The sequence below is a fragment of the Aulostomus chinensis genome, chromosome 2, assembly GCF_037954235.1.
Source record: "Aulostomus chinensis isolate RoL2024-O1b breed Wild chromosome 2, RoL_Achi_v1.0, whole genome shotgun sequence".
In the NCBI taxonomy this organism is placed as follows: domain Eukaryota; kingdom Metazoa; phylum Chordata; class Actinopteri; order Syngnathiformes; family Aulostomidae; genus Aulostomus; species Aulostomus chinensis.
In genome coordinates this window covers 34,368,838-34,395,795 of record NC_141321.1, presented here as the reverse complement: position 1 = coordinate 34,395,795, position 26,958 = coordinate 34,368,838, and the positions used below count along the sequence as shown (strand labels likewise).

Here is a 26,958-nt window from a genome sequence, read left to right as displayed (position 1 = left end):
AGTAAACACACACTCCTCCTGAAGTGCAACTCTATTGTGAGGTGGTTTTTAAAACAATTAAATAAACAGATTCATTTGAAAAAAAAACATTGGTGAGACAAATGTAGATGATGAGGCAATAAACATAAATCACTGGTTTTGGCCAAACGGTGCCTTCCAAATTTGAGCCGCGTTGTTAAATAACCTGGTTTTCTTAAACCCCTCCTGAGTACCTGCACACTGGTCCATCAGTTCGACTGGATTACTCCCGTCTCACACCCTCTCTCTCCTTCTATCCACCTATTTTGAAAACTTAAAATTGGCATTCATTTTGCTGGGAGGAGTGATTGCGGACTGGCCAGACTTTTCTCTGAAAAGTAGCTATAAATAACCATCTGGAAGAACGAAGAGGAAGAGAAAGCGAGGGGATGAAGGAGAGCAATGGAAAGGGAGTGGGAGTTAAAATAGACCAGCTGAAGGCTGTACAAATATTTGGTAAGCAGAGAGCATTTGGTTAGAAGAAAATCAAAGACAAAGCAAAGCGCCAACGAGGATCGACAGCAGAGAGCAGCTGCATCCAAAATAGGACAGTACAGGATGGGTTTGATAAGAAGTCTGAAAAAAACAAGAACAAGCGTCATGCAGCTCTGTAGTTCCGTCTATATTCTGTCTACATGGTTCATATTTATCAAAACAGAGTGTTCAACAGCCACAGGCATGAACCCTCGCAGCACTGTCAACTGATTCCACAGCTCTCCTCGGCATTATGGAGCTTCACAGTGGGTTTAAGGTCATCGATTAGCTGTCTGGCTGCAAATTTACTGTTTTGGTTCATGGTCACTTCATACTGTCATTTTCGACTGCAGCGGGCAGCAGATGTCACAGAGATACTCTAAAAAAACACCGCACAATAGACCTGCAGCTCACCCGTACTTTCATCATCGATTCATCTGCCAGAATCATTTGGTAAGAACACTTTTAAAACGCTCATTCCAATCTTCCAGGGCGCCCAAGTCACGCGTTCACAGTGATTCTTATGGCCGTTTAGCTTACTAACCAGTGTCATACTCCTTAACTAACGGCGTTCAAGTTAACTTCATGGTTGCAGCAAAGACAGATGGACAGAAGCGCTGAGACTTCTTCCCAGAGACCAAAAACATCAAACACAAAAAAACATGCAAGTTAAGTGGAGACTCTGTGAGCCCTGTGACGGCCTGGCAGCCTGTCCAGGACGACCTGCCTCCCGCCCAGTGACAGCTGGGATCGCCTCCTGCCCCTGGAGGCCCTGAACAGCACGAGGGGTGCAGGCGGGAGTTGGATGGATGCTGTTGTACAAACAGCTCGTAACTCTGTTAAGAAGCACGGTTGTTCGCCAGCAGCTGAAGACCCCGATGATTCCCTCAAGACTTGATGAAGAGAAAAGAACAACAGAACAGTGAATGCTTCATTTACATTTGCCAGGTGGACATAAACACAACTTCAAGTGAATGATCACGTTGCAGAGTAACTACATGTTCGCTAGAACCGGATCAAAACCTCTTGTATCTCGCTGCAGGCGCTAATAAGACTGAGCATCTCCTAGCACAAGAGAACATCAGCAGTAGATTCAGACCTGCTGGGATGGCACCAGCTATGTGTGAGTTCACATTTAAGTTTAATCTTAAAACAACCACAGAGCAGTACATCTAAGGCTTCAAGGTTAAAACAGCGGGAACACTGGACTTAAGTTACAGCACAAATCTTCCACCTGGCCCCTCGTCGGTGTCCTGAGGGATCATTGGAGGATGAGGACAAATACACCTGTTGGCTATGAAAAGGCACCATTACATCACCCAGTGATGTAGTCACTTTCATTATTCTGCATTAGCGGCGCATGTAGGCGATCACACTGAGTCCTAACAGATGCAGCATAAAAAACTAACATCCAACGACTGAGCTGCAGTACAAGCAGAGCTGAGAATGTAGCAAATGTGCTGCATGTCTTCCTCCCACTGCAAAGTAGCGGAGTTTAAGTTATTTATTACCCCCCCCCCCCCCACACACACACACACATTAGCCATCAGCTTCTCCGCCACTGTGTTGCAAAATGTTCACAGACGAGCACGTGACAAACGATAATACACACTGATTGGCTACAAGTCTCCTAACTGGTGCAACGAGCTGCAGGACACTTGCTCTGACGTCTCTACCTCTTTCTCTTCACCCTGACCTCCTTCCATCTCTCTCTTCTCCTCTTTCTGCTGATGAAGTGGGTAAAAATGTTACTGCTGGGGTCAGACGGAGTTCCGCAATAAAGTCTGTTGCCCAGTGCAGGATTACAATGGCCAGGCTTAAAATGAGGAGGACATGGAAGAGAGGCAGGAAAAAAGAGAGAGGCTGTAGCTTATGTGATTAATGCTGGTGAGACAGAAGTCATTTCAGATGAGGGTAACAGCAAAGAGTTAAGCCCAACAGGACTTACTGATGATTATGTACAGCTGAGACAAGACGAGCAGGGGTCAAATTCTCGTACCCAATATCTGACCATTTCGAACACAAGCCCTCAATACTCTCCAAGAACCACACACAAACACAGACCAATCAGTATGCATAGACAATCACAAGCTTGACCTCTTCAGCTATCTTATCTTCATCTCTTCAGATAATCCATATAGGAGGTCTTTCAAAACACTCACACACACACACACACACACACACACAGTGCACAGTGTCTGTGGTGCTTACATCTCGGCACATGCTGCAGTGAGTTTTAAAGGGTCGGCTTATCAGCGGCCATGTTTGTATGCTGAAGAACACGCTCACCTTAGCTGCCTTCCATTCTAGTTACTGCTCCAGCAAACTAGATAGTGATCACTTCTCTCATACACCACAATGTCACAGACTCCTTCACTCAGCGACAACATAAATCATTTTAAAGCCCTTTAATGCGGCAGCAGGGTGAACTGTGTCATGAATGGTACTCACATTAATTCAGACCTTGCTTGTTCATTTCTGTCCCTGCTGACTCATCAAACCTCTTTTCTTTGGAAGCGCTGATATTCTGAAGGTACAAGCTCCTCTTCAAAGGTTGTGAATGTTTGACCGGTAAAGTCTGCCGGCCAGGAACAATCCACGGCATGAAGATCACTGTTAATTTTGCTTCTGTGCGTCAACATTATTGAGCCCATACCTGTGAACTCAGCATGATGACTCCAGTTCTGCTGAGGCACTGAATGTCTTAAAACTCATCCTTAGCATTCCTGAAAAGGCTAAGATGAGTTTTGGAACTTTGAAGGTTGTAAAATCATGTAAAAAATGTGATTTTAACAAGAACAATCAAAACAAAATAATCATATCAAGCAATACCACAGCCTCAATACTGCAAATCTCACAGTTCAAGAGCAGCGCACAACAACTTATTTCCTGCACTGTACTGCAAACAAGCAAATACTGATCCTGCGTTTTCAGTCAGTAAAACTTTCATTTGGTTAAAAATCTATGAAAATGCACTGAAACCGAACATACACTACATTATGAAGCTGCTAGACCAACATGGACACGCTTGAAGCATGACGGTAACATGCAGTAGCACTGTATGTTGCCGTCTACCACAGTACTCCTACTGACTCTGAGTTGGTGTGGGCTCAGGACTCCACAGGATCTCCAGCCAAGAGTGAATGTGTTCACCTCACAGCTTCTTAATTACAGTCATGGAGGAACAACTGCTCAAACTACCTTTACTCCAGACAGCATTAAGACAATAAAGAAAGCTAATGATCCAGTAAATCTGCCTAGTTTGGTCTGAACATGAAATCAACAACAACAAACACACACCTGACGGAGAAGTTGGGAAGCTGGAAGACAAGAGTGAGTGCAGAGGTTCTCCTACCTGCCAGTGGTGTTCCGCAGCACCACCAGGGCATCAGGGAAGCCGTCCAGGTTGTAGTCCCCCAGGTGCAGGGAGAATGGCTGGCTGGGCTTCCCTGGAACAAAGCTCCAAATGGTTTCCTTTCTCTGGAACTCTGACAGCACAGGCACCCACTGTAAAAACAGACACCAGCACGAACACACCAATTAAGAACTAGCCACTGCGGCACTGTGGTGACAGCGGCAACAGTGACGATCAACAACAGAGGTGAAGGGAAAATGTGTTTGGTAAATTTTTACTTCCTTGTTTTGATTATTTTCCTCTTTTATTTTTGACTTCCATAAAAGTGCTACCATAAAAAAAGATAACACAAGCAGACAGTATCAGAGGAGAAACACGCTCACACAGAAGAAATGGAATTGCTGGATCTTCAGCGGTGAGCACAGATCAACCATCCCATGTTCCACTGTGTGCTGGCCACAAGGCAAGTTGACACTGGTGTGCTTGTGGCGGCAGAGACAAATGCTACAAACGCCTTGTAAATATACTCAATGCACTGTCGAACCGTCTTACATGCAGGAATGCTGATGGGCTTGTTTCAGCTTTGTAGCTGAGGTGTTTACGTTCTCACCAAGGTCGGCAAACAATTGCTCACCTTCTTTTTAATTTCTTTAGAGTATTGAAAGGGAAGAATGAAAGAAAATGTACGAGCACAAAAACCCTCGGAATGAGACTGCAGCAGCGGCCCACATCAGTGCACGCTTGCATTTACAGTGCGAACTGCAGCACTTAGTATCGACAGAGAATCCTTTCATAGGAACTGACCAGCACATGGACGTCTGCTGCCTGTACTGCTTCAGGCTTGTTCAGATATTGGACGACCGCGTGCAGTGGTGTGGTGGTCACTGACAGGACGGCAACACAAAGCCACAGAGGTCCAAATATCTAGACTTAAGAGTACTGTGAATACAAAAACTGCAGCACTTTTCACAGCGACTCAATAACTTGAGAGTTAGAAGCAAACACACATACCAACTACAGATTTCACAAACTCCTCTCGGTATGGGGTCATTGTCCAAAAGCTAAACAGAAAAGAGAGAAACTAATCTGAGGGGTACATCCCACCCCCCTTTTCTAAACCAAGCTGACTCACCGCTTTCCCTCTGAGAAGATGAGTTGCCTTGCTGCCATTTCTATCGTCTCCATTTAGCAAAGTTATAACTGTTTCCAGTTATAAGTTCATTCACTGAATGTACAGAAAGTGTCGCGTGCTATATTGGGATACAGGACTTTGGTCATTTGACCCGGGAATGAATTGAACCCCTCTTCCTTCTCATGTTAGGCTTTTCTAGTCATGCCTTTGAATAATGAACTCTCAATCCTGCGTGCACGTCTCGCGGCCCCCACACAGGTGTTGTGATGCATTCTCACTCTTCCAACCACACAAAAGAGGCATCTCTCTCTCTCTCATCTTAGCACTTCAAATGTCCCACTAATAGAGCCCTCTAGGGGCTCTGTCTTTCTTTAAAACGTTGAATGAATGTTCGGTAGAGAAGCAGTCAAACTAATGAGGTGTCCATATGTGCTGCAAGAAAACAAAGAGCAGCCCTTTACAAGGCCTCGGTGAGACAATTACAGCCTCTCACTGCTGCTTCACTTAGAGACTGCATCATTTCTACAACAACCTTTACATCGTTCTTCAAATTCCAAAAAGGCAGGTGGCTGAATGGAAAGTCACAGGTAACCAACATCTCTGTCCTTCCACTACATATTTGAGGAGAAAGGTTCTTTGTAACCCTGCATCTTCCAAGTGAATTCATCTGGACTAAAGTTTGACCAGGAACACACTTGGCAGCACACTGGTCTCTGCTCTCATCACTGCCACCATGGACCCTTGAGAATTACATTCAATAAAAGAGAGGGAGGTACGACACAGAGAGGAAAGACAGAGACAGAATTATCACTGGCGTTCACTCCCAAATCATAGCAAGAGGCAGAACGTATCATTACTCAGTACGCCATGTTCAGTTCAGCACATGAATTTTCTCCAGCGGCTGCTCGCTGTGAACCGAATCGTTACGAACGTCGTCGTCTTCTACACTTGGCCGCCACATGAGACATAAATTCCCACCCAAAAAAGCGGTATTAAAGAGCAGTGACTGTGGAATCACTCCCATGTTGACTTCTTTACAACCTATACAATAGACCCTCGTCATGTAAACGCGACCCTAAGGGAATGTTCCACCATCCGGCTGCCTGCCACATCTCTGTTGTCAAGGCAACAACACTTCACTTAACCTGCCTCTCATCATCAGCCCCGTCACTAATACGTGGCTGATGCAGGATACATTAAAGGTGCCTGCAGTCGACCTGTCTTCAGCTCACGGCTGCTCCCTGTAAACCAAACTCACTAAGCACTTCTCTTGATGTCTGAGCGACTCCACCGTAGTTTTATTAATGCTGCCCATTGTGTCCAGTTTGACTGAATAATCCTGTCCACTCACTGGTAAAAGGACAGAATTTAAATACAGCTGGACTGAGAAGGTCGTTCTGTCAATCTAGTCGATCATTTCAGGAAGTAAAAGCTCCAGAGGTACGAGATGACAACAATGTGTATGACGGCCACCTCAAGCAGTTCGTCTCTGGGTTTTTTGATGCACCAAATGATCACTTTAGATTCACTCTGTGTGCGTCTGTGTGTGTGCCTGCGTGTGCGCGTGCACACTAGAGAGGCGTGTGGCCAGATGCTGGTGGTTTAAATTATTCATGAATGTTAAACAGAGAGAGCAGGTGCAGGCAAAGAGTCACCAGAGAGACTCTCACCAGAACTGCCACTAATAGCTCTTAATACGACCAGAATGGGTGAGAAGGAGAACCGCTGCCTATTACCAATTAGTTTGACATTTATCACACAAGCTGTGATGCAACTGATTTAGCGTTTCCTCCAAACCAGCTGTGCAGACCACATACAGGTACGATGCGGACGGAACACTCACTGGCGCCTGCGTGTAGCAGAGGCAGCTGAGGTGACATATAGAAACTGCTTTAGCTTTGACTGCAGACCTGCACCTAAAGGACTTGTTAAAAGACTTCTCGTGACATAGAGACGAGTCCCAAACTGTAAAAAGTTTCACGTTATTGTCTGCACACCTCCAGGATTTCATTCCGTCTCAGATCGTCCTTTTGCCAGTTCTTTCCGCTTTAATGCTCTTGGCGTTTCTCGCCAGCGACTTTCTTTTGTTGGTTTTCCGAGTTCTTGAGATCCTGTTTCTTTTCTTTGTTTATTTAATTATATTACATCCGTTTGTACCTGCCTGAGCTGATATTTGCATTTGGGCTTATTTAGCTCTGCGGTATGTAACCAATATGCAGCAAATGGATATAATACATTCCATGAAAATGCACAAATAACTCAAGAACTGCAAGCAACAAGCATGGTCATCAGACACAATTAAGGTGGGAATGAATGTGCTCATGGGTATCACGGTGCATATCGCAGTACGTTGTATGGAATATAGGATTTATGGATGTGAAAAAAAGTTATCTTTTTTTTAAAACCCTTAATTATCTCTAAAGATTAGAAAAAGCAGAAGCTCTGTAACTACCATAAAAATAGCCGATGAGTTTTATCGGAGCGTGCGTGCGACGTTTGTGTGCTTCAGCCCCCACTAGGGATGGTGGGGGTCATGTGATCTGGCACCTTTGTTTTGGGAGCGCTGAGCTGAATGGTTTTTCAACTCCTGGTGTATCTAAATTTCATTCTGTAGTTTCAAAAAGACAAAATATAACATTTTAACAGACAGCCCATTTAATATAAAACTGCTAGTCATATCAGTTTGAGTGGCGTTATCTCCATTTTATTGAAAAATATTGTTGATATTCTTATTTAAATCCCTGCCAGTATCTACAGTTCTACCTCTGAACCTTTTCAGGGTGATGTAGAACCTAAAAGGAACCTTAAGGCTGTATATCGAAGGTCTAATTTTGAAGTCTTAGGTCCATTAATGCAGTGCCTCCGGCTGACATCGTGAGCGGAGGATGATGGTAATAATAACACTCCTCTCAATACTGATGGTGTCATAAAAGCAGAACAGTGATAAACGGAGACCCAGGTTGAATATTTCTCAGGGGATAAGACTGAACTCTGAGCTTTAATGCAATGCTGCCCAGTCAAGCTCCCATTAAACGATCGTTCAGCGATCGTTGGGATGTGGTTTAAGAGGATGACTCCGCCGTCTGTAAAGCTCGGCTATGATTGCTGCCATCCAGAGTAAATGGGAGCGCTGGAAATGACCACAGTGCGCTGCCTGCCTGGCAGAGAACCCTGAGGAGACAGCGAGACCCGAGAGGCTCCCATTTGTGCCCATTTGTGGCCAGTTATCACAATGCGAGACATAATGGCGTATTGTCCCACGCACAAACACCTACATATTGACACATTATCGGGTGATACCCCCTTGTTAAGACAAAATCAGAGCTATTGTCAGTTTTTAGTGTGCTCCTATTTGACGAGATCCATTGAAAAACTAACAAAAGGGACAAAGAGAAAGCACATGGGACAGAAACGGAACACAGAGGAGAGCAAGCGTGATGGAGACACGATGTCGGGAGTTCTGTGTGTGATGGCTGATATGTGTTTGACTAACAAGAAAGACTGACAGGACAAGGGCTGCACTCGACACTCGCAATCATCAGTCAGGAAGCTCCCGAGTCAACCGAGACTCTTCAAGTCCCCTGTTTCCCCTCTTTAGTTTGAAAAATGTGTTGCTGTTGTTTTCAACCCACTGACAACAGAAAAGGAACGCACTGACCAATCACCTGTGCCAGCTGTGAATTCTGAGATGATTTGGTGTCGTGGCATGCTTAGTTCGCCGTCACCACTTGCACGATGCCACATCTCTGATAAAATCTCAATTTTAACCACAGTAGATATTCAAGTCAGCCAGCTAGCTGACCAGCCAGCACGGCAAGCAGTGAGGCTAGCTGTGGTCAGCCCCGCCATCGACAACCGTCGCTCGACACCAAACCATCTCAAAATTCACCGCTGGCACAGATGTTCCTGCTGTGGTAAAATCTGAGATATCTCCTTCTTTGTTTTTGAAGAAACCAAAACCTTATCAAGCTAGCACTCCCTGCTAGCAGCGACTGCTAGCGTCAGCCTGCTTCGATGCTAGCGAGCTGCCATATTGTTTTCCGCGTTTGTTGTGACTACAAACTGTTTCCATTTCATCACAAACAGCAGTTCCAAATTAGGTTACAAGAGTGTAGCCAGAGAGCATTCACAGGCTCGTTACATAACGTTACCCTCATTCAGGGAGTGAGGGAGAGGAGGAGGCACACAAATCTCTCAGATGGCTTTCATGATATCTTGTGTCGAGTCGGGTGGATCGGAACATTTTGAGCCAACCGCAATCGCACTCTCAGGAAATGTGATGGTAGCTACGTAAGCAGGGGAAGGTGTCGCTGCACTCCATGTATGTCAGCAGCTACTCTGACATATCAGGTAAACTTGAGGTCACATGGCTCGCTGGTCTACGAGGCAGATGACCTGGCGAGCGATCTGTTGGCTGGAGTGCTTTGCTCTGTGTGCATGACATTCTCTCACAGGAAAGAGTGAAAAGATTTGCTGGCCATCAGCCTTATCAGCCTCATCAGCAGCCCACGGTGCTGCCGCTGGCCCCGAGGCAGGTCTGTGGCCTCTTTTCTTACGCTGAACAAAAGAGAAGAAGAAGAACACAGCGATACCAACATCATCCGGTGGCTATGGAATGGGCTTTTTGTTTTGTTGTTTTGGCAGAAAGCAAAAACCCGAACATATAAACTTTTTTGGTGAATTTTTCCATAGTTTTGCACATCATGCTGTTTTCATAAAAAAGCAAATATTCATCAGAATCACTTTATGTGACGCATGGGAACACGGTTACGGTGGCGGGTCCCACTCGGCGCCGCTGAGCATGTTTCCCGTGTCCAAAGCACGTGTCAGGAGTATTATGAGAGTTCTTTGAAACTGTGGCCTACAAAGGTACTTGTCATTCATCCAGAAGTTCTCTGATCCAAACTAAGCAGGCGCTCACGTCTGCATGTGCAGACGCATTCAGACGTGCAGACACGGAAGTGCTTCATGAAGCAGGAGTCCGATCATGAGACGCCATCTTAACTCATGCCAGCGCGGTGCAGTATCTAGGATGTCGTTTCTCTCATCGCTTCATCGTGTCTCTGTAACCTACTGACACTGACATGTGACAACGGTATTGTGTGACCATGTTGCATGTGTGAGTGAAATGGCAGAAGTGGAAGTCGTGAGATCGGCGAGGGAAAGCAGTAACATGACCAAGCATTTCGCTTTTATCGCTCAGAACCATCATGTGGGGTACGAGGGTTACAGCATAAAGGCGTAAGAGAGGATATTACAGGCTTCTAATGGAATCAAAACATATTTTATTTGTGAAGCTGAAATGAATATCCAACCTGACAGAGGAGCTCCCTAAATAAATCATGGAGCAGTTACTCCATCCGTGCGTCAGGAAAGGCTTTGACATTTAATCACTAAACATTGCAGAGTATTTGAATAATGTCAAGTCTGTGTCTGTATATATTAATGCTGTCCCAAAATCCTCTCAGCTAAACACAGAACTCCTAAATAACTCACTGCTGACATTCGTCGGTTCAAATGTCAATACATTACCATTAAAGTGAGTGTGAGCATGTGCATGTTAATGCCAAGATCCAAATGACCTGGATAATGGAGATGCAGGCGATGATGGTATTTGCACTTGTGAGGTAATCTGATACCTTTAATGGTAGTGTGCGGGGAAGGATCCTGCATACTAATGGCTTTTTATCAAACAGCAGGAAAACACACCCTGCATACAGACGGCTTATTGTGGTGCTCTGCATGCACGCGCACGCACATGAAACAGGGGAGCATTCATATAGAAACACATATTAAACCCAGAAGGGGCACAAACACAGAATATAAAATCACTCTCCTGACAGTGCTGATGACTACAGTGAAAAAGCAGCGGTACGCTCGCAGACTCCCATTGATTCTACTTGTTGGAGAGAGCTCTCGCTTCATTAGGCCAAGAAATTAAAATGTGGGCGGCCTGCGGTGGAGGTAGGAGGTGGTGGAGGGGTTTATGGGGTGATGTGGGGAGGTGCTGTTACACCAACAGACAACAAGGCTGTCCAAGGCAATAAAATAAAATTCAAAAACAGGCGTGTAATGAAGCAATGGCTTTTATGATGGCGGAGATATAGTGACTGATGTTCAGTGCTTTAGAAGTGGCTGAACTGGCACTGAGAAACAGACTGAGATGCAGCAGTGGAGAAAAGTGAAGCACACCATCACTGCACAGCACAGTAGAATTTAGGCTACGAGTCTAGATGTTCACAATAGTGACCTAGATGATGGCGTGCAGGCTCGGGCTGCGCGATACGGCCCCTGGAACATCCTTGTCATTCCTAAGTAGCGTTTCTAGAGGAGGAAAATTCAAACTTGTATGAAAAAAAAAGATGAAATCAAACCTTAAATTTCATTAAACAAAATGTACTCAAACCTGGGAATTGCCATTGAATTAGCCACATAAACAGTTGGGTCTTTTTGAAAGCAAGTGGAAAAAAACGTAATCATGGAATATTTGGTGCATGCGGTCTTTGAATATCTAAGAGAACATATAATACTACAGTTTTTATGTACAACTGACAAGACACATTGATTCAAGAGCAATGCAAAAATTGACTTTGTGCTCAAAGGTTCAAATGATCTTAAATTCTGTCCACAAATATCTTTATGTATCATGGTCATTATGATGCAGTCAAAATGCGTCCTTCAGATTTGCCACATCGCAATGTCACAGACGTCACAAGTCACCAGGAAGACGGCGACTTGAATGTCGCAAACTGCTGCAGCTGAAGGGCTTTCCAACAACAGAAGTCTCAGCAACTCGGCTTCACAGCCAGTCGACCACACGCAGGCCTCAGCCAATGATCCCATACATGCCACACTAAGGAGGGGCGCTGCGTTGTGGAGTGTGAACGAAGGTCACACAGGCTAATGACGGGCAACCTTTGAACTCTGACCCCATCTATCCCTCGCCGACTGTGAGGCTTTCTTGATGTTGTTCAGCTGATTGACTTGATGATGACATCAGCTGTTACAATCAAGTCCATCGTTTCTATTTGTGTTCAGTTTCTGCACCCACTGCTTTGGCAAGACAGTTAAAAAATAAGTATTTACAGAATCCCACGTGTCGCGAGCCACAAGGACTCAAGTTTATGGTTCGTATTTCCCACCGCTGTCAGTCACGTGACCTTCTCTACTTATAACCTGATCTGTAGCAGCAAGCACAGGTTTGCTACTTGAGTGTTTTTGATAATCAGAGGAAGACGTGGGCAGCTTCCTCTCAGTAACTGAATACCAAGATTCAGCTAGCTTGATTCACTTTCAACCATTATCAGAGACAGAGTACGAATTCCAAACGTGGGAGGAAACAGAAAATGCGAGCAACCTCACACAAATGCAGAGTAAGCAGTTGAAACTAAAACTTTCAAGCACACTGAGTCGGTGTTTGTTTGACATTGTGCAATGAATGCTTGACTTCTCATGCCCTCAGCTTCATGAATTTACCACCCAGGTGACATCATGGTTATAACTTGAATTGTGACAAGTATCTCTTCATTTTTAATTCTCCATGTGAAGCCTTCATTTTCCTACATGCAGATTCTCACCTGGTTTAGAGTCACAGGCACCGTTTGAACAGCAGCAAGTTTCTAGGGTTCACATCAGATGATGATCTAAAATGGTGCTTCTCAACTGCAGTGATGACATTGTCCAGAACAGCCTGTGCATACACTAAACTACCTCCCACTCAGAGATACAGACAGTAATTAATTTGCAGGTGTATATGAGGTCATAGTTTGTCCTCAGAAAGAGGCGGGCGGAGCCAGAGATGGAGTGAGACCATATGTCTTTGTGTCAGCGAGGCAGGTTGGGGAAGCAGTTACCTGCTGCCAGTGTCACCTCTTTGACCACTACCTGACCAGATAACTGGGAAGACTGGAAGGAGGTTGTCTGCCTCCACACTGGCTGCCCTTACGTGGTCTGGCCAGCAACAGTAGGCAGCTGGCTCAGCCTTCATGTGGGCGGTGTGTGTGTGTGTGTGTGTGTGTGTGTGTGTGTGTAGGTCACAATAAATGATACCTGTGTAGAGCTCACAATCATGTGCTCATACTGTACAGGCTGATCCCCACGCCACCACCCGAGTGCTCGCACAGACCAGCTCGCGGGAACCTGAGCACCATTCTAGATCCTAATAATTTTTAAGAAAGGTTTGTTTGATTGCAACAAAGATTTTCTTTTTCTTCAGGTCTGTCGTCATCAGAGGAGGATGACATGTTAACAGGCGTGTGCAGTTGCCACGGCGGCCAACCTGCCTCCCTTGACACTGCATGTTGCCATCGCACTTTCAGAAGCCGTCTGCCACTGAGCAACTCTGATACTCTACCCTGAACCCCGAGACACCTGATGAGACTGAGAGTGGGCCGTCTTTCAAATGAAACCCTGAAAGAACTGAGACTTTATTCAAAGGTGGACAAGAACGTAGTGCAATATGATATCTCTAAAGAGGCAATTAAACAGACTGGCATATTTCACTTTTGTATACTAACGATTGCCTTTTAATCATCGTTAGAATGTTCAATTACCAAACAATGGATAGCCGGGGCCCTAAACCTGCTTGTCAGTGAAGACGAAGAACAAAGAGGAGAGACTGGAGGGAAGTGGAGGTGTGAAGCTGCTGCAGGTGCAGAGGCAGAGATCACATGAAGGAGGGAGTCTATGACTGGAGATGGAGGAGGCAGCTCACACACCGAGTTACAGATGCACACTCCTTTCCACTCGGCAGGATGCCTGCGCACACCTGAAGGTGTCTCATCACGTCTGTCCAGTCTGCACTTCACACACACCTGAGTCAGTCGCTATTCTGCTCTTGTAGGGACTCTCCTGCTCTGGGTTGTTGGGCTCAGTGCAGCGATGACAGGCAAAAGAATTCCCGAATCTCCCACCTTTCTGCTTCTCCATTTCCTCGTTTCTGTCTCCTCTCTCCCGTTGATTTTCCGTGACTTCCATCTATTTCAAGGTTTATATGCATTTTAACCCATTCATTTCCAGGACCTTTCCATATCCATGAGGAAGATTTTAGTGACTCTATATTCTCTGAAACGTTTGTGTCCACAGGAAAACATGACCTCCACATACAACTGCACGGTTCATGAAATCACAATCACAATGTAAAAGGGGCAGAAATCAAATCAAATTAATTGTGTTTGTTAATCTTACCCCCCCCCCCCGACAAACTCCTGATGTGTGTATGTGTGGTCACGTGACTACCAAGCATTGAGATCGCAGTGATCAGCGTGGATCTCGACCAGCAGAAGCATGAGGAACGAGCAGACGCTGAACTGGTGGCCAACAAAAACACAACGTCTGTTCGATGGCAGTGCTGCGACAGCAACGCTGGCCAGACAGACGTGCTGCGGGAGCCTTGAGAAAGTTCAAGTCTCGCCATCCTGCAACAACAGGATCGATCCGTATCATCTCAGAGAGAGTCGAACCAGAGACGGCATCAGAGACAAAGAGACTGAAAACTGCCAAAGGCTGATAAAAGCCCAAGAAAACACAGCTCCCGTTATGTTTCAGCATAAACTGAAGTAAACATTCATCAAACTACACTCTTTGATCCAACATGAACATGGATCAAAGCCACTGATATCAACCAAAAGAGGTTGTACTCGGTCCATTTAACCTGAACCAAAATACCCACGAATGCATGAATCTGAACATTTTTCTGACTTTCTTCATTGTCAGAATCCTTTCCAGGCCTGGAAATGCTTATTTAAGCTACACACCCACACAGGTCAGGGTGCTCCAGCTCAGAGTACACAGCTCAAATAAAGAGCAAGGGTGCGATCAACACCCTCATCATGTTGGCTCCAGGAGAAAAGGGTTTTTACTGTATGTTACGATCGCCATTCCAGGAATGAACAGAAGCCTCCCCCCTCCGCTCCTCTCGCCCTCTGACAGTGATGACTGTCTCAAACACATACCGACAACCAACACAACGTCATCCATCAGTGCCAATAAGTCTCCCTCTCTCTGGCTCCCTTCCCCTTTGCTCAACACTCCTCCTTTTACTCTTCCTTCAATCTTTTTTTTTTTGGAATCTTGACAGGAAAACAAAAGAGAAAAGGCCTGCCTACAGGGAGTGCGCATATGTGTGCCGCAGTGTGTGTTTCTTTGTGTGCACGTGCGTGTGCAGGGGCGGATATGGAGGATAAGCCTATAACATTTCTATTTTGGATTGAAAAAGAAAGTGGAAGCTAGTTCTCTGGTGGCAGAGGGAGGAAAAAAGGAGAGGGCCTCCTGCCAGCTGCTGGGATGCAAGCAGAGAGGAATCACGGAAGGCTGCATGTGGGTGGTGGTGAAGTTGGCGCGTGTGCTCATGCACGAGTGGAACTGGGAGTGTCCGTGCATATATATATCGATAAAATCATTTCTGAGTGCGCACACTAATCAGATAAAACAGCTTGTGCTTGTGCATATCTGTTACTTGGATGTCACATGGCTTTGCAAACAAAGAGATACTCGATGGATCAGCCCTGACGCTTCTACCCGTGAGAGCCCCCTGTAGAGAGCCATGTGGCCGACGCTGCACTGAAATAAACCGCCATTGTGAGCCAGAACCGAACGTCTGGCACTGTAGTGGTGCCGGTGGTGAGCTGCACCTCCTCAGATCGAACAAGCCATACAGAGCGTGAGGCACCCATGTTGGCCAACTTACACACCGAGAGGCTGAGTGAGGAAAACATGAAACTCCATATGTTGCATTTCACCTTCAATCATCTAAAACACACAGTTCAGGGGGGGGCCTGAGTTTTGATCACAAAGAGGACATCAATATCCATCGTGGAGAATAGCTGAGAGAATAACAGGAGAGAAGAGAGATAAAAAGAGGGTTTCCGAGTGTGTAAGAAGAGTCGCTGGAAGCACAACACATCAGAAATGTGGAGAGAAGAAGAGCAGAAAACGAGGGGAGGACAAAGTAAAGGCCATCTTGTAGGGAAGATGCTAAACACGACAAAATAAAGTGACTTCATTCTAAGTGGAGAACAAAACACATCCAGTGTTGATGCTTGTGCATTATGTACCTCTTCTGAGCCTGACTTCGCCAGGTAGATGGCACTGCGTTGACAGGCATCATCCAAACACACAGGGAGGAGGTGGTCCTGGTGGCCGTCACCATCTGCCACAAAAAGACACAGAATTAGATCATGACACAACAATGCTGGGCAGAACTGGAGAGAAGAAGGTCCTTTGTTTTCTAAAACTATGCTATTTTAATATTTTTAATCCATAAGAATGTCCCAGATTTCTCTGGAGTCGACTGCGAGCGCAGCACAGTTTCTGGCAACAAAGAGAAGTGCTCTTGTTCTTTCTCCACGTGCGAGCTGGATCACAGCAGCACCTGCTTGTTTCCCACAAGCAAACACTTGCGTCTTTGATGCCTTTTAAGAATGTCACTTGACTTGAAGTATCTTTCTCCTAACTGATTTTCATTCCTTTTAATTATCATTATCAAAATGCAATGCAGACTTTACTTCTAATGCAGGGACAAAGCATCCCAAGTCAAAACAGCAGCCCCCCAAAGCCCGAGCACCTCACTAGTGTCCAGACAGGTGTCAAATACTCATACGTCCAGCTTGACAATCTTGCATTCATTCGATGTTTAAATTCATTTCAACCTCAATTTCTTCAGCTCTTTTAAGCAGAAAGGAAACAAGAGTTCCATCAGAAGGAAATCAAATGCATCGACACCCTTCACGGCTAAAACTGACGCCCACAGCAGAGGTGAAGCTGCTTCCAGGTTGACAGGCCTTCTCCCTGCAGCCTTGTGAACCACTCCCAAACAGATGTTGTACCGTGTGTGTGTGTGTGTGTGTGTGTGTGTGTGATCCTGATGATGAGTGACAGTGTAAAGCAGAAGAGGAGGAGAAACTGAATATTGCTGTCAGAGACAACAAGCAAAGGCCAGACAAACTGAGATGGATAATGACAAACTGCAGAAGACAACAATGATAACAGAAATATGTCAGACGGTGTGGAAGGTAAGGCGATGGCACGCTGCTGTTTTTTTCCAAGGACAGATATTTTTCTACTTTTCTCGATGACTGATGAAAACCCATTTAAAATGGGGGTTGGGAGTTCAGTGTCTTGCTCAGGGATACTTGGACATGGTCACCAGGGGAAGCGAGGCTTGAACCAGCGACCCTTTGTTTGCCGGACAGCCACTCTACCTCTGCCGCCCCGAATTCATTCATCCACTCATTTTTTGAAATCATCATTTTCACCTTTACCGTTCCTTTCTTTTGTCATCTTTCTCCTCCTTTCACCGCTCTATGTTTTATTTACAGTGTTACTCACTTAAATTCATAACCCTTTAAGAATGAATATTTATTATTTATCAGTGAATCATTTGTCTTTTCCTGCCTCCGGTGTTTCCTCATTATAGATTAGTAGTTTTACTGCAGGTCCTGTTTTTACTGTGTGAGTTATTTAGTTTGGGAAGCCAAGTGTGTGTGTGTGTGTGGGGGGGGGGGGTATTGTCTTTTTGTTTGTGTAACATTGTGTTCATATGAAGTACTGTACAAGTACTAAAAGTTTATACTTCATATAACACGTGAATGCAAACAGAAATGCCCGCAGCTCAAATGTAGGCAACATCGAACGCACCGCATCACTGTGGTTCCCATGGATACGCACCTGAATAAAAAGGTGTACTGAGGGAACCTTTGGACCGGTTTTGTGCCGGGGCGATGGAGATGTGGAGATGAGGAGAGTTCAGTTCTCGGCAGTTTGTCACTCACCACTCTGTCTCTTATGCTTTCTGTCAGTTCTGCGACACAAAAACGCTTCCTCCCTGCATCCCACCTGTCCCCTCCTCCATGAATACCTTCTTTCATCTATCTTTTAATCTCCCTCTTTTATTCCCGTTATGATCTCAGCTCCCTCCCTCTCTCTCCTCTTCTCGCTTACTTCCATCACTCTCCTGTTCTTCCAGTACCCGTCCTATCTAGGTCTTAATGCCTCCGTTTCTCAGTGCATTGCTACTCTTTATTCGCCCTCTCCCTCCCCCATGCTTTTCATCTTTCCCCCTGCTGCTGATGCGTGATGTGATCGAGATTGGCTGAGAGAGTTGTGGAAGGGAGAAACTGCAGGTACGGCTTAAAACAGAGGAGGTGGCGAGGAGAGGGGAGGTCTGGGAGGAGGGAGTGAAGGAATGGAAGCTGGTGAGGACAACAGCATGAAAGAGAGCAGATATCCAGAGAGTCTGCCAAAACACTCTGTGACACTTTGGCACCAACAACAACACACAGATACAGATGGTGCCAGCAGCCTGCGTCTCATTACCAACTATGATCTGATAGAGTTTTGTATGCGTTGTTGTACCCGAGTTTGCAAATGTGTACACTGAAGGTGTAACAGAGAGGACGGAGTGGGGGGTGTGACGGGGAAGGTCTCGTCCTTGGGGAGTCATGGAAACCCATGGTTTAGTCGAATACATTCACGCTTACATAACAAATCCAAACAGCTTCAAGATAATTGAAGGTCGTACGAGCCCCATCCAGAATTACCACCTCCCAGTCGTATGCCTCCGCTCATAATGCTGGAGCTGCTCATAATTCCACCCTACCGAGCTGTCCTCGTAGATGCTCCGCCCCTCCGGGGAGCCACACCGACAAACTCGTGCTTCGTCACAAGTGGAGTGGGCGGCTGCATCTTTTCACCGGACAGCGAGGACTTTCACCACGGGGACATGGAGCACGGGAGAATCACGTTACCCCAGATCCCCTCCCCGACCAGAGGAGGCACTAGCGCAGCAACCATCTTCCCATCCCCAGACACGGCCACTGGTGTCCGTATGGATGCTCAACCAAGCAGGAGGCAACAGGGGTCCCCTGAACCAGCGACCCCCTGACGGATGCCCTTCCATAAAACCTTACTTCTTTTCAATATTTTTTTTGGTTTATTTCATTCTGTAAAGCTTCTGAAAATTGGCTTTTGTTTGATGAAAGGAGATTGATCAAGAACTGGGTCAAATGACCCCTGCCAGAATAACAATAAATGATAATAATGATGCCATTTAATGTTACTTTATTTCACATGAGCATTTAAATGTTGTGGTTATTTATGGGTGGTTTTTTTCTCTGTACTGTCTTCTTGTTTTACCACTGGGTCATTTCTTTTACTTATAGGCGGAAAATGCTTTGAATCGTTGTGAGTTGTTTTAGTTGTGGTTGGAGCAAAGCACTTCATTCTCAGAAATCATTCTGAAACATCTTTTGGTTCCTTTACATTAGAATCAGAGGCAGTTTGGCTCCAAACTCCAGTTTGAGGGGGAGGTCAGTGAGAAAGTAGATGCACAGCAAACTAGAACGAAACCATGTAGACACGCAAAGAGCACAGCAGTTGTTTGTGCGACAACAAGAAGGAACACGAATAAAAACTTCCCTTTCAATACGCAGCACGTGGAGAATATGCATCACTTTCACTTTTAAAATGACCTGAAATCTAAAGTGCAAACTAATGTGTGTATCTGTGGGCGGGACTTTATGACTGAGAGAGCAGCTTCAGCATCATGAAGAAGGCAGAGGAACACAAGTTTTACCTTCAAAGAAGTCCACTTCTGTGTCAGATGTAGACTGCAATTTGCATCAAGTTGCATTTGAAAATATGTAAATTCATTGGTAAATGGACTCCACGAAAGCAGCACTTTCAAGTCTGTCGGCCACTCAAAGCGCCTTACACATTCAGACATTGATGACGAGGGCATCAGGAGCAGGTAAAGATTCCTTGTCTTGCTCAAGGACACTTCTTGCTCAAGGACACTTGGACACAGGTGGGAGAAGCCCGTGATTGCACCACCAATGCTCCAAGAGACGCATTACCTCCTGAACCTCAGAATCGATAAAAATCCGAACTTGTAGAGATTTCTCCCACCACCACTGTTGTTATTTCTTTAAAATCAGCATTTGGTACCGTTCACATTTGAACTGTTACTAAATATACCAGTGGCCTATGGCACCCGTTTTATGTACACAAACAGTAGAAATACATCAACAGCGCACCACATCAACTCTAATTGGTCACTCAGAGAGTCACCTGCAGTGGTCTAAACGTGCCTGACCACTGGTGAAAGTCTATTTTCCTGATGGCGTTGAAGTTGCATGCGACAACCAAGTGAACAGAAATGCTCCTGGTGTGTCAGTCAACCACAGAAACAGTGCGTCACCTGCTGAGCCTCAGCGCTCCACCTCTGCTACAGGATACCGAGGCAGCGCTTGTTGCTCTCCCTGACACACTGACATGCTAGCTAGCCAGCTGACATGGTTTCATGAGCAGTGAAAAGCTGCACACACTAAAAGTACAGTTTCGCTGACGGCCAACTGAAACCTGACTTACTGTGAGTGCCAGTGTAACACACGTGCTGGACCGTCGTACCGAGGTTATCCAACACTGTGTTAGCTGTCGGGCGTCCAGATGTGCATATCCTATCCCAGTAAACACGTTACCTGCATGAATGTGAAGCACTGGACGAGACCGTCTCAGTTTAGGGGTTGAGAATCAAGTCATTGCACAAACTGCAGTCAAGACCAATATTAGACTTTTTCCTTCTCAGCTGACAGCACTGAAATTTTGCACTATTTGATCTGATGAATCGGCTGAATGATCTGATTGAGGTCGCACGAATAAAAGCTCAGAGTTTTCCAGCTGACCATAAATAATTTTGTCTGTGGTGTTTTCTTTAAATATATGGCGATACATGCCTTCATACAGTAGACACAACCTCTAAGAAAGTCTAGCATCACTTTTTTTCTTTTAACAGGGCACAAGTACAGCTACAGTATATCTACAAGAGTCAGACACAGAGAGGGGAAATGATGCAGAATGTGAGACTGAAAAAACAAGGCAGTAGAAGGTAGGGTAGACTGGTTGAAAACATGACAAGACAGCCGCTGAAAGAGAGAAAAACACAAAGGCCAGTGAAAGTTAAACCAAAAAAAAAATCTGGAGAGAAAGCGATGCAGCATTTGAAAAGTGAAAGAGGTAGACAGAAAAAGGGAAAGGTGGAGAGGTTGGATCTAACACAATATAATAAGATGAGTGGGGAAGGAACGCCTACGGGGAGAGCAGGGAGGAAAAGGCTGCCCTGTTAACATGCTGACTTACCTACATGCACGCTCGCACACACAAGCGCACGCACACACACACACACACACACACACAGCATGATGACAGCCCTTCCAAATTTAAATATCACTTCCAAACACATTTCCGCCTCGCTGTCTGGAAAATCTCCCTATCTTGGTGAGTTGCTGGTCGCACAGCAGCCTCCCTTCATCCTACGTGCAGTGAAGCTAGCTGACACACTTGGTTCTGGGACTTCGTTGTGCTTTACCTAATGATGAATTATGCATTGGTCGCTGTCACTTTGAAAAATGCAATTACCTCAGTGATAAGGCAGATGGGCCTGTTTTGTCTGGCATATGCTGTGCATCTATTAAGAGTCTAGAGGTGGAAACAGAAACACCAGCACACAAACACGGCAATGTGGGCAGATTCCTGGATGCATCTATGGGAAGACACACACACACACACACACACACACACACACACACACACACACACACACACACACACACACACACACACACCAGCCAATGAGAGCTGCCCGTGGACGATGAATTTCAGCTCATCAGTAAAACATCAGGTGGATCCAGATGAACTGTTATGTTCAGTGATTACATGAGCGATGCTGGCTGTGGGTGCTCCGCCAGGTCAGTTCTACCACAGAGACACTGGTGGCACAGAGAGGGATGCAGACGGAAGGGTCTTCCTTGTTTCTACAAACATTTCCTATTCAAAAGAATATAAAAATATACACATACAACTCTGTACCTCCTATTAGAGCTGAAACCCAGACACTGATTTTAACTATTCAAGCTTGTCAGTGGCACAAACAAACCCTTTAGGTGGCCAGACTCTAACATAGACAATTGCTCCAAATTCTACAGGACTTATCCGAGTCACGTTCAGAAGGGTTTAACTAATACTGGTCCTTATCAATCATTTCGACCAAAAACATAGCAAAATACAGACTAGGAGACCTGTGCAGCTCGTGATGTCAGTGGCGTGCAGCAGGGTTTTTAAGGAGCTACATCGGCTGTGTTTGTGCTGCGCGTCCTGCAAAGAGTCATTGCTATGGAGATTGTGTCATTCTAGCAGCCCGGGGGCCGCAGCATTGTGTAATCAGGAAAAAAAACTTTCCCCCAAAAAATGAAGATGCATGTGTCACACATGATTTTGGTCAGGGTCGACCCAACTGACAGGATTACTGACCCCACGACCTCCACTCATCTGACCCAATGAACACACGTTAACAATTCTATCCAACTAATGTGTCATAAGAATATCCGTGAGCCTGCCTGTTTCCATCCATCCATTTTCTACCTCTTATCCTGTTAAGGGTCGTGGCGGGGGTGGGGGGTGGAGCCTATCCCAGCAGCCTTCCCCCTGGACAGGTCACCAGTCCATGGCAGGGCCAACACATAGAGACAGACAACCATTGGCTCTCACAGCCACGCCTACGGTCAATCTAGAGTCTGGATTAACCTGGTCCCCTCTTGATGTCTTTGGACTGTGGAGGAAGCTGGAGTACCAGAGAGAACCCAGCAGGAACAGGGAGAACATGGAGACTCACCCAGAAAGACCCCGTGCTGCAGCCGGGGCTCCACCCACAACCTTGTTGCTGGGGGGCCACAGTGAGGACCACTGCACCACCGGGCTGCCCCCTGCCTGTTTCCTGTTTCCTTATGTAAGAAACAATTAAAGAGGTTGACACAGAGCTTTAGATGCAGAGTGAGGTAGAGACAGAGAGTGAAAAATAGCTATCGAACGACAGAGTGAGACTGGATGGTGTGAAGGAAACAATTCCCAATCCAGTTCACATTGGGATGCATTGTTGCTCCAGCTCATATTCCCTTTTCCCTGTCTGTTCATTATCCTTCCAGCCACCTTCTCTCTCTCAGGATCATGCACCTCGGCTAATCTTTATATTTTTAGCCTCTATTCCATGTCACTTCATGTCATCTTTATTGGGCGGCGTGGCTCAGGGGGAGAGTGGCCGTCTAGCAACCAAAGGGTCGCTGGTTCGATCCTCGACCCCGGTGACCATGTCAAAGTGTCCTTGAGCAAGACACTGAACCCATTATTGCTCCTGATGAGTAGGTTGGCACATTGCATGGCAGCCTCCACCATCAGTGTGTGAGTGTGTGTGTGAACGGGTGAATGAGACGACACTGTAAAGAGCTTGGAGTGCCGCTAAGGTAGAAAAGCGCTCTATAAAATTGAGTCCATTTGAGTCCATCTTTAAAACGTTCCCCTCGCATCCTTTCATTTGCCTCCCAGCAGTCACATTGAAGGTTCCTCAGGAAACCCAAGACAAGGTCTTTGATGAACCTGAGAGGCGCTGGTCAGACGGGCTTGTATGGTCACACAGAGAAACAAACACCGAGTGATGATGATGCAGTAAGAGTCAAACTGATGGGTCGGAAACTCCATCACAGTACTGATTTGTACGATGAAGTCACAGAAAGTATGATCCCAAATGAATCGTTCCAATGTCCTCTCCTCCGTTCACCTAATTTGTTGTGCATCCATGGTTTGTCGTCGTGCAAATACATGGAGCAACAAAATGTAGGTGTGTGAAACATTTGACGCCTGTCTTAAAAGTCTACTGTTGATAAAAATTAAAACGGTGATAAAAAAGACAATTAGAAGCTGCACAAATGTGCTGGCTGTTCCTGCTGGTAAAGGAAGGTTCTGGTGGCTGCTGTTGCAGGATGTGCTGCTGATGGAGAATTGTTGGGTGGAGGTTCTTTGAAGGAGGGAGGTGCTGGACCTGCTCTACTTGGACAGAGTCAGGACAGGACTTTGATTGGGGTTTGGTGACACACTAATAAACCTGACTTGACTTGACTTGGTTTGTCCATTCTGGGATACTGTAGATGGAACATGGCGAGCTCCGTGTGAGGCCCCCTGCTCCGCATGTGGACAGACCGCACAGGGAGGGGTTCCCTCTGAGCTCCTGCAAATGTGGTTCTTAATATTTTAGGGTTTCTACATTCATTAAAACATATGAAAGGTTTGGATTTCTGCAAAAAAGTCCTTCTCAATACCACAAGCGGTGTGAGATATTACGATTGAACATAGTGTGCTACTTAAAACACTAATCATGACAAAAGGTGGTAGAAGTGAATTCAGACTGAGGAGGCTTTGATTAATACCCAACATCCTAGAAACAGAGAGAGGAGTGAGAGAGGGAAACTACAGTTCTGCTCTACTTGCAGAATGAAATCTGAAGATCCAGTGACACCTCCAATAAAGCTGTTTACATGACGATAGAGGAGGGAAAAGGAGGGGAGAGGAGCTTGAGGAGTGTGTATGCGGTGGATACACAGTTGATCAAGAGAAATCGACAGCGACAGCCAAGGAGGGGCTGAGTCAAGCAGACAAAACCAGACGAGGGATTTTACATCCCTCAAGGCATCTCTCTCCCTGAATTTGGCAGATTATTAGAAGCGTGACCCTAAAAGGCTTCAATCCCCAACTAACAAGGGTAATGTCTTCAAGTGACATTTCCAAGCCGAAGGGGTTGAAGTGGGGGGTGGGGGTGGAAGGTAGATAAAGTTTAAAGAAATGAAAAAGTTTTAGCTGATATATTATTGAGACTTGAGGAAAAAAGGGAGGCTGTCCAACGATGTATTCCACACAGTGAGGCCATGCAAGCTGACAAATCACACAGACACACACATGCTGTTGATTCACATGCGCACCAGCACCGGCGCAGGTCATTTCCCCTCCGGCTCATACATTATTGTCAATTTATGAAGCGGATGTTTGCTCACTAAATATTTGATGGACACCCCTAGCTGAGATGAACAGATTCATCTTGCCAATAATGATGCGTTTGTCAATGTGTACACACTTGCATGTATCCGTGTGTGTTTGAGTGCGTATGCTGTTGTGCCACACGATCCCAAAAGTTAATTAAAAATGTATCAGACATTTTACTGCTAATGACAGCATCCTGAGCTGAGGGGCACGGTCAGGCAGACGAAGCGATAACGTAAAGTGTCTGGAATTTCTGCGATGAATCTGCCATGAACACACCATGATTGGTTCAAACACTGAAAAGTATCACACTTACGTTCATAAATATCTAAACCGTAGATGAATGTTAAGAATCACTGGCTGGTCTTCACAGGGACAAATCCTCTGTTTAACTGAGGGGATGATTCAGTTCTGAGGTGATCAGAATCAGTGCAGCAGGAGAAAAGTTGAGTCAGCATCAAACAGCCGACGATCCCAGGATCAGGAGTGGACTCACTGCAGCGCTCCCCCTCCTCACATCACACAACCGTGCTGACGCTGAATTACTGGCACCCTGCTAGCGCCCCTCACTCTGGGATCAGAATACGATTTCCTTTTCTAACAAATAACGTTGAATACAGAGACAAATTAGCGACAAACATCAAGTTGCTGCCAAGCGTGAAGCTCATCAGGCAAAACATGACGCGAAAAGACGCGGCTGCTGACTCCACATGGAACGCAGGAGGCCTGTGGTCGTCCGCTGTTCTCCACAGGAGCAGAGGGGGCGGGAGAACAACCAGGACACCCTGCTGGGGTGAACTGGTGACGGGGAGGTAAAAAAAACAAAAGAACAAAAACCAGCAGACATTTTGTTGGACATTTAATTTGCAATGCAATTTATGGAGTGAGAAGATCCTGAACTCTGAGGATAACTTTGTACAGTCGAGCACCTTTGTGCTCTGCATCAAATGTTTGGCAGACAGTTCATCTGCTCGGCAACTGGCTTGACTCCAAGCTTCAAACTATTTATATAAAGATTTGCTGAAATGTGAATGGAGGAGTTTACTTCCTGAACAGAGGCCATTCAAAAAGCTCCGCTCTGTAGTGGCGGCTCCTACAGGCTAAGATGGAGGGCCTCCCCCTCAGCAATAATACTGATGATATGGTGGGATGTAATTGTGACTAATAATAATACAGTATAGAGGATAATAACAGTAGGACAGTAGATATACCATATAATATAATATAATACAATTATATGCATAAATATTGATTTATAAATATATGCACACAGATATGGTATAATATGATATAAAGCATAGGCATGTAAATAAATACCTGACTGTACAGCATACACATACAGCAGGTACTACAGGTACATGTATACCTGCCTTATGTTATTCAGTCCCATAGACCAGGGGTGGGCGACCATGAGGGCCGTGTGTATGCAGGTTCTCCTACCAACCAAACACTTTAACAGGTGACCTCACTGATCAACACTCTTCTGTGGCTGAAGGAGTGTTGATCAGTGGAATCACCTGTTAAGGTGTTTGGATGGTAGGAGAACCTGCATACACACGGCCCTCATGGCACATGGTCGCCCACCCCTGCCATAGATGGTCAACCATGAAGCCAAGGCAGCCTATTTCTGTTCCACGTAACTTCAGCCTAACCAGGGTCAGCACCTCTCACAAACAGCGACTGAGGGTACACGGCAAGCACCACCTTGTCCGCATCACCCAGGGCCTGACCCAGTGACTGGTCAGCCATTATTGATCTATTACCGATACTTCACACCAGCTTCTATGTTTTCCAATATGCACCGATATTAAAAACTACTTTTACAGCACATAAAATGGAGATAATAATTCCTATGGTCATTTACAAACAGTGTAACGTAGTGTGTACAGTAGAGAGCGCTCCGGTGCCTCCACCTTATTTGGTCAAAATTATTTTGATCTTTATCTAAATGATCTTGCTTGATGATGTGAAACTTTTTTTTTTCATCAAGAAATTTGTTTACAAAGTTAGCAACGATAGGAGTTGCCTAAATTGGTAACTGGGGATTTTTTTCTGCTCTAAAAATCGGTACAAGGCTCAAAATCCCACATCAGTCGGGCCCGAATACGAAGGCAGAAAGACA

General features: G+C 45.6%; 1 protein-coding gene across 1 annotated transcript in view; it reads right to left on the bottom strand.

Moving 5' to 3' along the window:
- The window catches only part of itfg1 (integrin alpha FG-GAP repeat containing 1), a 146,934-nt gene that overhangs the window by 74,150 nt on the left and 45,826 nt on the right, over positions 1–26,958 (bottom strand). The window contains exons 9-10 of the mRNA XM_086190675.1: positions 16,034–16,128; positions 3,848–3,999 (exon numbers count right to left, since the gene is read on the bottom strand). Of these exons, the coding sequence (XP_086046801.1) occupies positions 3,848–3,999; positions 16,034–16,128 (247 nt within the window). The remainder of the gene's footprint in view (positions 1–3,847; positions 4,000–16,033; positions 16,129–26,958) is intronic.